Raw genomic sequence first — 13642 nt, 5'->3', positions numbered from 1 at the left:
TGGCTCGGTCAGTGATAAACACGTCATTCACAACAGTATTGGTAATCAGCAAGATAACAGAAATGGGTATGCCTTATTGAAAAATGTATTAATATTAGTTATTATTTGGCACAAAGACACTGGACAGGGAGCTAGAGTAATGGTTGTCAGTTAAGAGCGCTTGCTGCTCTCGTAGAGAATCTGGATTTGGTTCCTAGCACCCATATAGTAACCGCACATAGCTACCTGTAACTTCCGTTCCAGAGGATCTGCCTCCCTCTTTTGGCTTCCTCGAGCACCAGCAAGGGTGTACATTCATGTATGCAGGCACTCACACATACACATAAAAATAAGTAAGGCTTTAAGCAAACACACTAGGCAACAGGGCCATCGAAGGCCAGGTGTTTCTTCAAGGTCACATAGCAGCCCCTACATAATAATGAGGTATCAAACACTGCCTACCAACTGGCTTCTGGAACAGTATGCACCAAAAAATATTGTTCCAAGAGGGATGCTAAGTAGCTGTTGCCACTATGAAAATCAGCAATTACTGTTGCCTTGTCTGAGCAAGTCTTGCCAGAGAAAAATATTTCAGTGGGAATAAAATACTTAGAGAACAGAGCTGTTGGATGAACCATACTATGAGCAGCTCCACGGAAGAGCTTCAGAGATCGGGCACCACAGAATGTAGCACACATCACTCTCTTCCCTCTCTCAGGAGAACAGGATAAAACTGATCGATTTATTGACAGACAGAAATACACTTTTGCGGCAGCAATAGTTAGAGAAAGCAAGGACATGACAGTATTCAAACTACACACGAAGGACGGCATGTCTTTTTATTTTGATATCAGCAGTGCTCTAGCCCATTAAAAACACCACCAACCCAGCTTTCCCTTGGCCCAGTTGGCCCAGTTTTATAAATATTCAATCACATTTCCAAGGGAAAGAAACATTTCATACCTTAATAAGTCAATTCTTAGTATCTGCTGTGTTGAACAGAATTTAAACACTATCTGTATTTGTCTTGTCTTTCATTAAAAAGCTAGGACACCACAATATATTCCACTGGTAAAGGAAACTTTGCACAACACTAGTCACTAAGAAAAATAGCATGCTGGGTCATTAGCATTTCTTCAAAAGGCAGCCAAAGCAAGGGTGGGTTTTAGCTAGTACACAGGGGGGGTTCTAGTTTGCATGTTTCCATATTAAAATAACAAGTGTTCAAAACTGAGATCCTCCTTCAGCAAATACAATGAAATTCGTCTGAAGTTACTTTTATCACAAGATAAATTCAACACTGCTTCTCCTTTATTTTCTCCCAAATGTATCTTCCAAGTAGCCTTACATAACCTAAACCTCTCCATTTCTACCACTTGGCTTAGCAGGACCTGAGTCACCAGAAATAAGAGGTGATCTGTGGTTGTGACCTCAAGTTACTCTGCAAGTACCAACCAACCAGGTCATGCCTCGAATTAATAATATATTCCAAGAGCTGATATACTTGTTTTCTTTACTAAAATGAACCAAAAATTGAGCTGGGTGCGGTGGTACAAGCTCAGTTCTCAGGAAAGTTCCAGGCAAGCTGGGTCTATATAACAAGCTCCAGGTTAGATTGAGCTATATACATAGAGACTATTACTTTGTCTCAAAAGTAACAGTAAAAGGGGGGGGGGGCAATTGGCCCCAATGAATATCTAACTGCAGCAGTACATCCATTTTCAATCCTCCACAATATACAAAGCCTTGCAAAGAATTACAGAAGAATTTGGATGGAGAAGTGTCTACTAGTCTGTTTTTAACCTACCCATGCACAAAAAATATTGTTAAACTTACATAATTTGAACATGACTCTCAAATCCTTTTCATTCTGTATTGTTTCTTCTTCCAGGTCAATGTAATAAAATTGGGAAAAGTCGGCACTCATTTTAAAAAATCATTTGGTATACCCTATATCTTTTGTTCCTATCTTAGGAGGAGCAATGAAGAATGTTCAGTGTTGACCCTGACTCTGTCTCACTAAATATTACATTTTCAATGTCTTACTGTAAAAAGAATACCATAAATGAACCAATTCCACTGACACAGCATAAATCTTTTATACAAACAATAGGAAAGACAGTTCAAATTGGATGGATCATTACCCACAATACAATACCAAGTTGATATTCATATGCACTTTCTTTGTTTGTTTTGTTTTTTGAGACAGGGTTTCCTTATGTAGCCTTTAGCCTTGGCTGTACTGGAACTCACTCTGTACACCAAGCTGGCCTCAAACACACAGAGAGCCTCTGCCACCCCAGTGCTTGGGTTAAAGGCATGCACCACCACCATCTGGCTACATGCACTTTCTTAAGAGCTCCTAAGTTGTTCTTTTTACCACAGGAGTACATGAACTCCATTGTGCATCTGCACATCCTGCAGTCTTCTCAAAGTCTCATAGAAGCTATCTCAAGGATTTTTATATTTACATGTAATTCATCAGCGAGACTGGTAACAGGAATAATCTTTTGACTTTCAACTTTCCAGTCAGGCAAAAACCTACTGTTCCCGGGTCAACCTTAAAATGCATGGGGGGCAAAAGGCCATGGATCACTCACCACTGTGATAATGAAGACACTACTACAATTCGCAAGGCCCCAAGGCCTCTTACAAAGACATTATGACATGAGAGCAGTTACAGAACAGTTCAGAATATACCTTTGTTCTAGGCCATCAGAGGTAAGAAAGGAAATGGGCTGAAATAAAGTGACAAAACACATGAAAGGTCTCTTTTGTAATTTTAATTGAAGCACTGCTAATCACTTAAGTCTTTTTAAAGCACCAAATTTTAATATCTAAGTCAATTTTAGGGTGGGGGGGAGAAACACTATCAGGAACTTCTCTCCAGAACAAAGCAATGATGTTCATTCCTCCACATATCCAAGTTAAAGTCTACTGAAACAAACCCAAGCTAAAACCCAAACCCCACACAGAGATAAAAGATACTAAAATCACATTCTAGGGGGTCAGTGCATTCCGTAGTCTTTGCTGGGCTGTCTAATTTTCCTTCAGCTGACTTTCAAAAATTAACACCCTAGCTCATCAAAATATACATTTTCCCCATTGGCTTTTTAAATTAAAAATAATAATTAAAAACAAAACAAAAACACTTGAAGGAATTCATGACCAGTTGCCTAACTCAGTTGATGGCATATAGGGCATATGGAAGTCAGAAAGGTGGCTTGCAGCACACGACATTCAGGGGATGCTCATCTTTAAGGCTTAGCTTTCTTCCAAACAGTGTAAAATACCCACCTGTACAGGGAGTCAAGGAATAAGAGCAGCCATTTAAGGAGGAGCAGGTACCATTTCATAAACTGAAAGATGGGACAGAGATTTATGGGCATAGGTTAAATACTTTGGGGAGGGGACAAAGGGCTTTCAAACAAGACCACTTTAGAGCATGGGATAGCCACCATTCGGGACAACTGACACTTGGGACAAAGACTGAAGGAGTACACTCAGTTTTGTCAGGTAACACTGTTGCTTTAGCTCTGGAGGTCTCCAAAAGTTTCACAACTGGTATGAGGAGAAGAAGAATAAGGGACAAGTGGATGGGAGTAAAGGAAATGGACAAAAAAGCAGGGAAAGGTAAAGAGTACAACAGAAGGAAAAGGGACTTAGGACCCAGGAGACTTCCCCACTTACCCCTATTTCTCAAAGCTCTATGGATGAAAAAGAACATTCTTAAAGGGAGCAGTGGAGATGAGGGAAATGTTAAATCTCCACAAGCCATTGAAGGACATGGCTGCCCAGAAAGCAGAGTATCCTCCTGTTTGGGCAGAGGGCCTAGGCAGTTCTTGTCTCTTAGCTTCAGTGGCCTGTGTCCAAGCTAAGAGCCAGCCTCAGGGCCGGCAGCATTGCAAGCTCTCCCTGATAGCATGGGAAGCTGCCATCATGGAAGAAACCTGTACTCAGCTTGCAGCTGATGATTACTGACTATAGTTTATCACAAATATGGCTAGGCTCGCTAGCTGGCTTACTCCAGGGAGCCACCATTTTCCCTTTCATATGCTAAAATGGCAGGTGGACCATTAAGCTTTTATGTAGGTTTCTGGGAATTCAAAATCCCTTGGAGGACTAAGGCAACAAGCCATTAGGCCCCTCCTCTACATTCTGATTGGAGCGAGGATAGAAAAATTTGCATAACTAACTAGTTCCCAGGTGATTTCCCTGGCTAGGGCCTGTCTTTGACAATCAGTGTTTCTGTTTTAGATCAGTGGGACTTAATGATTAAAGGTCCCTGGCAAGCTATGACAAGGGACACACCCCAGTCTCTAAGATCCAGTAATAAAGCCTATTTTTTCAAGGTCCCAGGAAAAGTCCCAGTTAAGTTTGAAACTCAGGGTTTATGTACTACTACAGAGCTAATTTTGCTTGTTGGTATGATTAATAATGACAGCATGTGGTATATATACTTAGATATTCTGAAAAGGCAGTACATAATGTCATGGTCAAAGGATACAATTCCAAGTATGAAGGGACACAGACAATCTCTTTTGAGAATTCCACAGGACAATACAGGCGCCCCAGCTGTTCTTCATAGAGCGACAGGGCTTCAGTCAAATTGACACAATTCCCCTAAATCAGAGAGAAAAGCAAACAATGGGATTTCTAAGTCATACTCATTTGAAGGTCTCTAATAAAGGGAGAACAATTGGAGCTTGAGATAAAAGTTCATCTTTAAAAATGAGATAAGGCCTCTATACTTCCACAAATTACACTGAATTCTATTTATGGATTCATTAGTTCATTCTCTTTCTACCTCATTTACGGAGCTATTTCAAATTATTGGAGTATGAAGCAATAGAAAGCAATGAGGCCAATTTCTCATTATTGACATAGCTCATTGTATCCACACCATGCAATTTAGAATATTCATCCACATTACCCACTCAAAGTAAAATTTTTGTCAGTAATGGTCACAACTGTGTTGCAACTGGAATATAAAAATGTTCTTGCTTTAAATGACACCCCTTCTTAAGAAAAAGTCCTGACACAGAACTGTATTCATACCTTATCCTTTCCTCAAATTTTGCGTGCGTGCATGATGCGTGCATGTGCTACTGCATGAGTGACAGTCTGAAGATAAATTTGGGAAATCAGTTCTCTCCACATTTTTATGTGGCTTCTGGGAATCAAACTCAAGTTGTCCGGCTTCTGCTGCAAGCCCTTTTATCCACTGAGCCACCCCATTAGCCCTCTGTGACTAATTTTTAAGAAATAAGATATTGACACTATTCATTTGCTTACAAACAGCAAAGAATAATTTGAGAAGAAAACTTCACCAAAGTGGCCTATGATGCCAGAACTTCTGAGAACAGTCTTTAACCAAGTATCCAGCCAGCCATGGAAAGGGGTTAGAACTATTCCAAAAGATGACCTTGATGGTTTTAACTTAGCACATTCACAGAGCACAACGTCATCCTTTAGTGGCAGCCTGTTTACTAACCCATCATCTAGGGTCCTACAGTGGGATTTAGCCAAAGTGCCCTTCACCAGCATATAATTTGGTTTCAACATCGAGTTCACCATGAGAGCATATAAACACCACACATGTAATTTACAATTCATAAATAGAAAACACTGTGCAGTTGTTTTTAGAACACATCACCACTAGGGAAGCTATATAAAACGGAAATGCCATCAAGGTGTACAGCTGAATGGTTGTCTGCCATCTTAAAACGGACACCCAGCTGTGTGTTTAAAAAGGACAGATGGGAGGGCCAGACCTCCGTACTGACAATGTGGTACAAAAATTGGAAGGTTTCAATTTGTTCTTTCCCAACACTGTCAAGAAGCAGTTTTTCAAAAGAAAAAGGGATAGAAGAAACTCCACAAATAGAGACCTACCCAAAAAAGGAACATGATAAATTTCACTTTCCTGTCTTCACAAATAGAACATTTTTTTCTTTTATTTTTAAGAAAGATATATTGGAGTTCCAAAACAAAACCCAAAAGCAAAGAAATAATCGCCCATTCGTTTCAGCAGCTGTGGTTCTAGAAAATTCTCCATGTCTCACATAAATTTAAGCAACACTTGCTGTTTTAGTTTATGGACTTTTGTATTATTTACATTTTTAACCATAAATCAGTTTGTATTATTTTTTTAACATAAGCCCTTATCTGCAGCTTTCTTATTAGGTTCAAAAGTAAGCAAAACTAGCTGGGTATGGTTGGCACACACCTTGAATCAAAAAACACTCAGGAAGCAGAGGCAGGTGGATCTCTGTGAGTTAAACACCAACTAGCCTGCGCCATACATACAATCAGTTGCCAGACCAGTCAAGGCTGCATAGTGAGACTGTCTCAAAAACGGGAAGGGGGAGGGCAGATGACACAATGGTTAAGAACACTTACTGTTCTAAAGGACCCAAGTTCAGTACTCAGCACCCACGTTGGACAGCTCACAACAACATGACACAATACCTCTAGTCTCCCAGGTCATCTGCATGTATCTACACATACCCACACACTAACACACACAAATACACATATAATTAAAATAACAAACCTTTTTTTAAGCAAGAAAACTAAACAGTAAAAAAATAACACTTAATATGAACTACAAAATGCCCAAAAGTTTTTGAGAATTGACACTAAAGGGCAGGAAAGGTGGCTCAGTGGTTAAGAACACTTACTGCCCTTGTGGAGTACCTGAGTTCAGTTTCCAGCACCCATGTTCGGCAGCTCACAAGCACAAGTAAATCAGCTCCAGGGGATCTGACCTCAGTGGCCTTAGAGGGGTCTTGCACTCACATGCACCAACACACACACACACACACACACACACACACACACACTTTTTTCCCCAATTTTGTTGTTTTATGAGACAAGGTCTCTCTGTGTAGCCCTGACTGTTTTAAAGCTCTCTACATAGACCAAATTGGCCTCAGACTCACAGAGATTCACCTGCTTCTGCCTCCGAGTGCTGGGATTAAAGGTGTGTGCCAATATGCCCAGCTTGGAAAAATTGACCGTAAAGGGCTGAAGAAAAAACTCAGCAGTGAAGAGCAAGCACATAGTGGGAGTACAGACACTCGAGTTCCGTTTTCTGGACTCCTGTCAGGGGGCTCACAAATGCTTACAACTCCATCTGCAGGGAATCTAGCACGCTCTTCTGGACCTCGAAAGCACCCACACTTACACACACACAAGTTGAAACATAAAATAAAAATGAAGAAAAATGTCAAGTGATACTAACGATGGATTACTTTCAGAAACAATAAAGTTTTAGCAAGCATTACAGATGTCTGAAGGCTACTGATAACGAACAGTCCAAGATGATGGGAATGGTCAGGAGTTTGCTATACTTTTCACTGTAGATTCCATGTGTCTTACATGCCCACTTTTGTATGTTAGCATTCTACTTTTGTTTTAAGTAGGGGGTTAGAAGATAGATGGTCAAGTCCTAGAACTTTACCTCTCCTGTCAAAAATACCCATTCCCAAGTTCTGTGGCAAGATAACAAGGCTTCCTTCAAGCACTCAGGGTGATGCCAGTGATGTCACAAGTTTGCCACTGTGACACAGCAATGTGTTGGTGGGAACATTCAGTTTTTGAAAATCCTTGTATAACATCCTCATCCCACCATTAACCTTCTCCATTTTTTTTTTCTGCTACACACTCCAGCTAAGGGCAGAAGAGGAATGAATGGCAGGAATCAGGTGTTATCACCTGAGCATGTCACTAGGTAGCAAAAAAATTAAAAAAAAAAACATAAGCAGAGTCTAACGGTATAAGAGTATGCTGGGTTTTTTTTTCTTTTTATGTAGAGTCAGGAAGGCTCCCGTAAGCAAGCCGCGTGAATCTCGGCTTGTCGCTAGCAAAACAGAGCCCACCTGAGAAAAATGCTGCTACCAAAATCTGTGCTTCTCTCTGTTCTTCTGTTTCTAAAATTCCTTTAAAGCTTTTGTTAGTTTGCCTGGAAATTCAATCCCACTTCTGATCACCATTTTGTAAAGAGAAGCTTTTTCCTTGAGAGAAGCCTTCCCGCCAGCCTGGTTCTAGAGCCGCATCAGTCCCAAATAAACACACAGGAGGCTATATTAGTTATGAAGCTGTTGGCCTTGCTTGTTTCTTACTGGCTAGCTCTGACTTAAGTAATTACCCCATAATTGTTAATCTAAGTATTTCTCTTACCAGAGAATAGTTCCAGGCTTCCTACCCCATGGCGTTACATCTTGACTATCTGTGTTTCTCCTTCCCAGAGTCCTTCTGGACTCCTAGTCCCACCTATCTAGATTTCTATTGGCCCAACAGTGCTTTATTGACATAATCACAGGTCTTCCCACATCAAGCCACCATGTGGCCACAGGTTTTGCATGCAGTGAGAAGAGGAGGAAAACAGAACAAGCTGGAGCTTTAGGTGTCTTGGGTATTCTAAATTCTTTCCAGCACTATTCTCAGAAATAGCCAAAGCAGACTGGAGTCTGCAGATGAGTGCTTCCTCAGGACAAAAATTAGATATCAATAATCTGTAAAAGCACTTCATCAATTGTTCCTAAGTAACAGTTGGACAGGAATAAGAAATTCTGCCATTCAATTCCACAGTCTAAGGTCACTATAGCAAATGACTGTGCACTGTACACTTTAAAATGCTGCAAGGAAGCTGAATGTTTTCTCCACATGACATATGTTTAAGAGGATACATGTGCTTGACCTGATTTAAAAAATAGACAATATATACATGCAGGCAACCATCACATAGTAACACTATAAATGATCATTTTTATGCTTTTATACATCAGTCAAAAATAAATTCATGCTAAAAATTTAAACTAGCCTAACTGATGAATCTACAATACAGTTCCTGAACCTAAGCCTCAGGGAACATCACAAAAAAGATACAGAAAGAGTTTAAGAGCCAGAAGAACAAAAAATCTGTTGTGACACTGTATCTGCTAGAAATGCTATGGAAGCTACACATAATATGGCTGCCAAAATAACCCCTGAATGAGGATGACGTTAATAGACAAGAAATGTGGATGGGAGAGATCTCATGGGGACTAACCCTACAAAGAACTACAGGCAACTAGGGAATGCTGAAAGCAGGAGAAATAGTCTTTCATAGGGAAGAGCACCAACTGGTCAGCCCTGAAAACAGATATACACATAATAAGTAACATTTACAGACTGAGCATGTTGTATTTATGTATTTACACATTCATACACAAGCATATGTGTATCTGTGTGTGTATGTATGTATGTATGTATGTATGTATGTATGTATGTATGTATCTAAGAATGAAAGAAAAAGAGGCCATGAATTTGAGAGAAAGCAAGGGGGACTTACACGAGAGGTTAAAGAGAAGGGAGGGGGGAATTGATGTAATTTCATTATGATTTTTAAAAAGTGTTTACAATAAAATGTACCGAGGGCTATAGAGATGGCTCAGCAATTAAGAGAATTGGCTGCTATTCCAAGGGACTGGAGCTCAGCTCCCAGCACCCAGCTGAAGAGTCTCATAAATACCTGTAGCTAGCCCCAGGAGATCCGACACCTCTGGCCTCTACAGGAGGCTGCACTCACATGCACGTACCCACAAAAACATATGCACATAAACAAAAAGTGATATCTTAAAATAAAAGTAGCATATAGTGTTTAGCAAAATTAAAAGATATACTTTAATAAAATGAATTACTGAGCACTCAACACAATAAAAAATTAGTCACAAGGCAAAGTCTTTTTAGGGGATGGGAATTATGTACACAGGATAGAAGACAGAATTCTGCTTAAGATGGTCCACAATCAAAATAATAACACCTTATTTCAGTAAAAAACCAAAAAGGGTTAGAGTTTATGTGTGGTAGGATGAGGACTACTCTCCAGTAAACTCAGAAGAACTCAAGAGACCAGCGTGCAAGAGCTGAACCTGGCTATTAATTAAGAATACCCTCAAGAATGAAAAGAAGTATAAAGCAACAATTCACTTCTATCTGGTGTCTGCCGCTCACACACTGCAAGCAAAGCCGCTTTATCAAGGGTGGGCTGCTAAATGAGCTTTTCCCTAGACATGTACCTAAAGAATGGAGTGGAGAGGGAATTATGGTCTGTGTCTCCACCTACTGGCGCAATTTAATACTACAGCTAGGGCAACAGAATCGGGATAATCTTGTCTTCTGTTAATGCAAGTTCTCAAGAGATGACAGATTAGCTACTTAGAAATTTACTGCTTGAACAAATATAATTCAAAGATGTTGTTCTCCTGATAAATGTAACTTTCAAGAACATGCAGTCAAATATTCCAATAATGATTCTTATTGAGAATCACAGGAGTTAGGGATGGGGACTGACTGAGGGGTCTACCTGTGTGAAGTATTTCCCATCTTGCTTCAGAACTTTCATTGACAGGTCGAGAATCAGTCTGAGAAACTCCCATGTGGAATCTGGATGTGAAAAAAAATAAGTTTTGTGAATAAATTCTGCATCTAACAAATATTCACTCATAGTTAGTAACACAAAGAAGAGACCCCAGTGTGCTGGCACATGCCCATCATCCTGGCACTTCAGAGGCAGAGGGAGATAGATCAGGAGTTGAAGAACATCTTTGGCTACATAGTGACTGTGAGGTCAGCCTGCACTACATGAGACTATTTTGAAGATGCATGAACCATACTATCCAATCATATAGCTGGTTTGTGCACACACTAACAAACACCTTAAGTTTGTCCTAAGTGGACAGCAGCAATAAAGACTTAACATAGGGTACTGCGAGTGTAGCTTGGGGGTATAGAGCTTATTCATGTGCAGGAGATCCTGAGTTCCATCCACAGCACCACTCTCAGATGAAGAACAAAGTTTGGACACAAAGACAGAGCTCAGTCTAAAAGAAAGGAAACCAGCAACACTCACTGAGAAGCTGAACAGATTTTGGGTTGTGCAGCCTCCTTAATAACCATTCATGGGCTACCTGTGTCAGACCTAACCTCCTTGAGAATATTCCATGAGACCTTTTTTTATATGTTTTAACAGAACATACTAGCTTCAACTAATGTTTTTTATATGTTTTAACAGAACATACTAGCCACAACTAAGAATGTTTTCGGGTAGTTTCCAAAAATCCTACAGTAGAGCTTGCCCTGATTTGCTGTAATCTACTTCATGTTGCCACCATGTACTTGAAATTTGCCTGGATTTGCGAATTTCTCTTGTTCTCCAACTATAAAAACACAAGATATATGTTACCACATTGGAACACATTATTTATGCTAACCCGAATCCATGTTCCCCAACCACTCGTACTTAGTTCCAGAACACTCTTATACTTTTTGAAGTATAAGCTGTGTTTTCACATTAGGGCAGGAAAAAAATGAAAGTCACATTAAAATTCAGCCACCTTCCCACCAGCAATGTTAGTTGAACTGCTTGTAACAAAGAAGAGGAGCTGAGAAGATGGCTTGGTGGAGAATCTGAGTTTGACTGCCAGCGCCCACATATAAAATGGGCATAAGTGGCATGTGCCTCTGCAATTCCAGTGATGGGAAAGGAGACAGGATTCCCAGGGCTTGCTGGCCACCAGCATTGCCTACTTGATGAAAGTTCTAGGCTCAGTAAGAAACCCTTTCTCAAAAAATTTAGTGTAGACCACGGGACAGGGACGGAGACACACACACACACACACACACACAAAGACACAACACACACACAGGGACGGAGACAGGCAGACAGACAGACACACATACATACACACATACACACACACACGCACACACACGCACACGCACACGCACACACACACACACACCAGCCTCCAGATAATCCCTCTGCACCCATTCCCACCACCCCATGCCAAAAGAATCTCCTAAAGATGTCTTTCATCACAGTAGTACCTGCTCAAAAGTCTATAAAGTGCCCTTTGCACGCTATATTAAAAAAAGTTTTACTCCCTGGGATCCACAGCCTGCTTTCCACAACACCTGGGATTTAGCACTTGCTATGATTTGGATATGGTTTGAGTATGTGCTGCCACCTATCCAAAGGGCTTAATGAACTGAAATTGAATCAATTCCCCCTTCTGAGTTATTCATGCCCATTGTGAGGAAACAATTGACTATGGTATTTAGAAGTGAAGCATTTACACGTTCATTAGGATTTAGAAAGGTTATCAGGGTGACACCTGAGTGAATAAATACTGATGGCTTTATGAGAAAGAGGAGAGACCAACACAGACCCACACTCACACATACGCAGCACGCACACACACACACACACACACACACACACACACACACACACACACACACACACGCACGCACGCAAGCGCCAACATGTACACATATATAAAGAGTTGAAAACACAATCTACCTTCTTCTGGAGATGTAGAAATGGGGACAGCTGTCAAATCATTAATCACATAATCGAACTCTCTCCCTTCTTTGGCGTACCTCTTCAGTACTGGAATACAGTCTTCTATGAGAACCTTTCAGACAGAACAGGATTGGATGCATGAGTCAACAACAAGTGGGCGGCATTGAACACTTGCAAAGAGGAAATGAAAGCTGAGGGTTAAATCCACAGCACCAGCACCATAAGCAAAGAGACCTTCATCCCTGTCTGTTAATAGAAAAACTAAGTGTTCAACATATGCTTCTATCCGTTCTCATCTGAGTAATCCCTCTACAGGCGCTATTGCTCCCTTCATTGACTAATGGAGACGCAATCCCAGTTAAAATGGCTTACAAAGGTTGCCCCTAGACCCGTGATAAGAAAAGACAATCAGGTATAGTAGCCCACCCCTGTTAATTCCAGCTCTTGGAAGGCTAAGAAAGAAAAAGAACCACCCCTAGAGATTTGAGGGCAGTCTGAGTTTTATGTTGAGTTCCTGGTAGGAAGGATAAGGGAAGACTACACTTAAAGAAGTTAAGTATGGAGTTTGATATCTTTGAAGACTTTCGTTGTCCTATTTTATAAAACTAAATACATTGCACAAGTTGTGGAAGGCAAAGGCAGAGAAAATGTGAACACACAGCTGCAGAGAGCTTGAGGCCAGCGTAGACTGCATGAGATTTGTCTCAAAATCAAAACAAAAACAAAAAACCTCCACTACCTAGAATGCGCACATTCGCCCCATCTGAGACTAATGGTATGTCCCCATGATACAGAACTTGCCTAGCATATGCATGAAGGTCCATTTGACATTCTCACAATCAACACAACTGACTGCTTCCTTCACTCAAATTTAATCCAGGGAGATCATTCTGAACGTGGACAACAAATTACTCCATTTCACTACAAATGTTCTATTCTTGTCTTCAACAATCCTCTATGAACAGTCATATTAGCTCCCACTTCCATCCACTTCCCTATTTAAAGGGTATATTTTCCTTTATATCTGAAGTTTCCTAATCTAGGGGTTAAGTTTACTGAAATTCCTTTTTCAATGGTTTCTGGGGTTCGCTGCAAGTGGATAGCTCAATATGTCAGGCATCACTTACTAAATCTTTACCCAAGTGAAATGAAATGTATCTTGGGCCTGCCACGGTGGTACACGCCTTTAATTCAAGAACTCTGCAGTAGACAGAGGCAGGCAGATCCCTGTAAGTTTGAGGCCTGCCCTGTATACAAAGCAAGTTCCAGGACAAGGCTGTCTCAAGAAAAAAATACAAAAAAGAGAAATAC

The 13642-nt window shown here is 40.6% G+C and overlaps 1 protein-coding gene across 1 annotated transcript in view; it reads right to left on the bottom strand.

Moving 5' to 3' along the window:
- Positions 1-2747: 2747 nt before the first annotated feature.
- The window catches only part of Sms (spermine synthase), a 46166-nt gene continuing 35271 nt past the window's right edge, over positions 2748-13642 (bottom strand). The window contains exons 8-11 of the mRNA XM_005139217.4: positions 12329-12443; positions 10331-10410; positions 4487-4602; positions 2748-3276 (exon numbers count right to left, since the gene is read on the bottom strand). Coding sequence (XP_005139274.2) covers positions 3237-3276; positions 4487-4602; positions 10331-10410; positions 12329-12443 — 351 coding nt within the window. The 3' untranslated portion in view covers positions 2748-3236. The remainder of the gene's footprint in view (positions 3277-4486; positions 4603-10330; positions 10411-12328; positions 12444-13642) is intronic.

The sequence above is a fragment of the Mesocricetus auratus genome, unplaced genomic scaffold, assembly GCF_017639785.1.
Source record: "Mesocricetus auratus isolate SY011 unplaced genomic scaffold, BCM_Maur_2.0 Super-Scaffold_100003, whole genome shotgun sequence".
In the NCBI taxonomy this organism is placed as follows: domain Eukaryota; kingdom Metazoa; phylum Chordata; class Mammalia; order Rodentia; family Cricetidae; genus Mesocricetus; species Mesocricetus auratus.
Note: the sequence above shows the minus strand (reverse complement) of the source record. Positions and strands in the feature narration are given on the sequence as shown.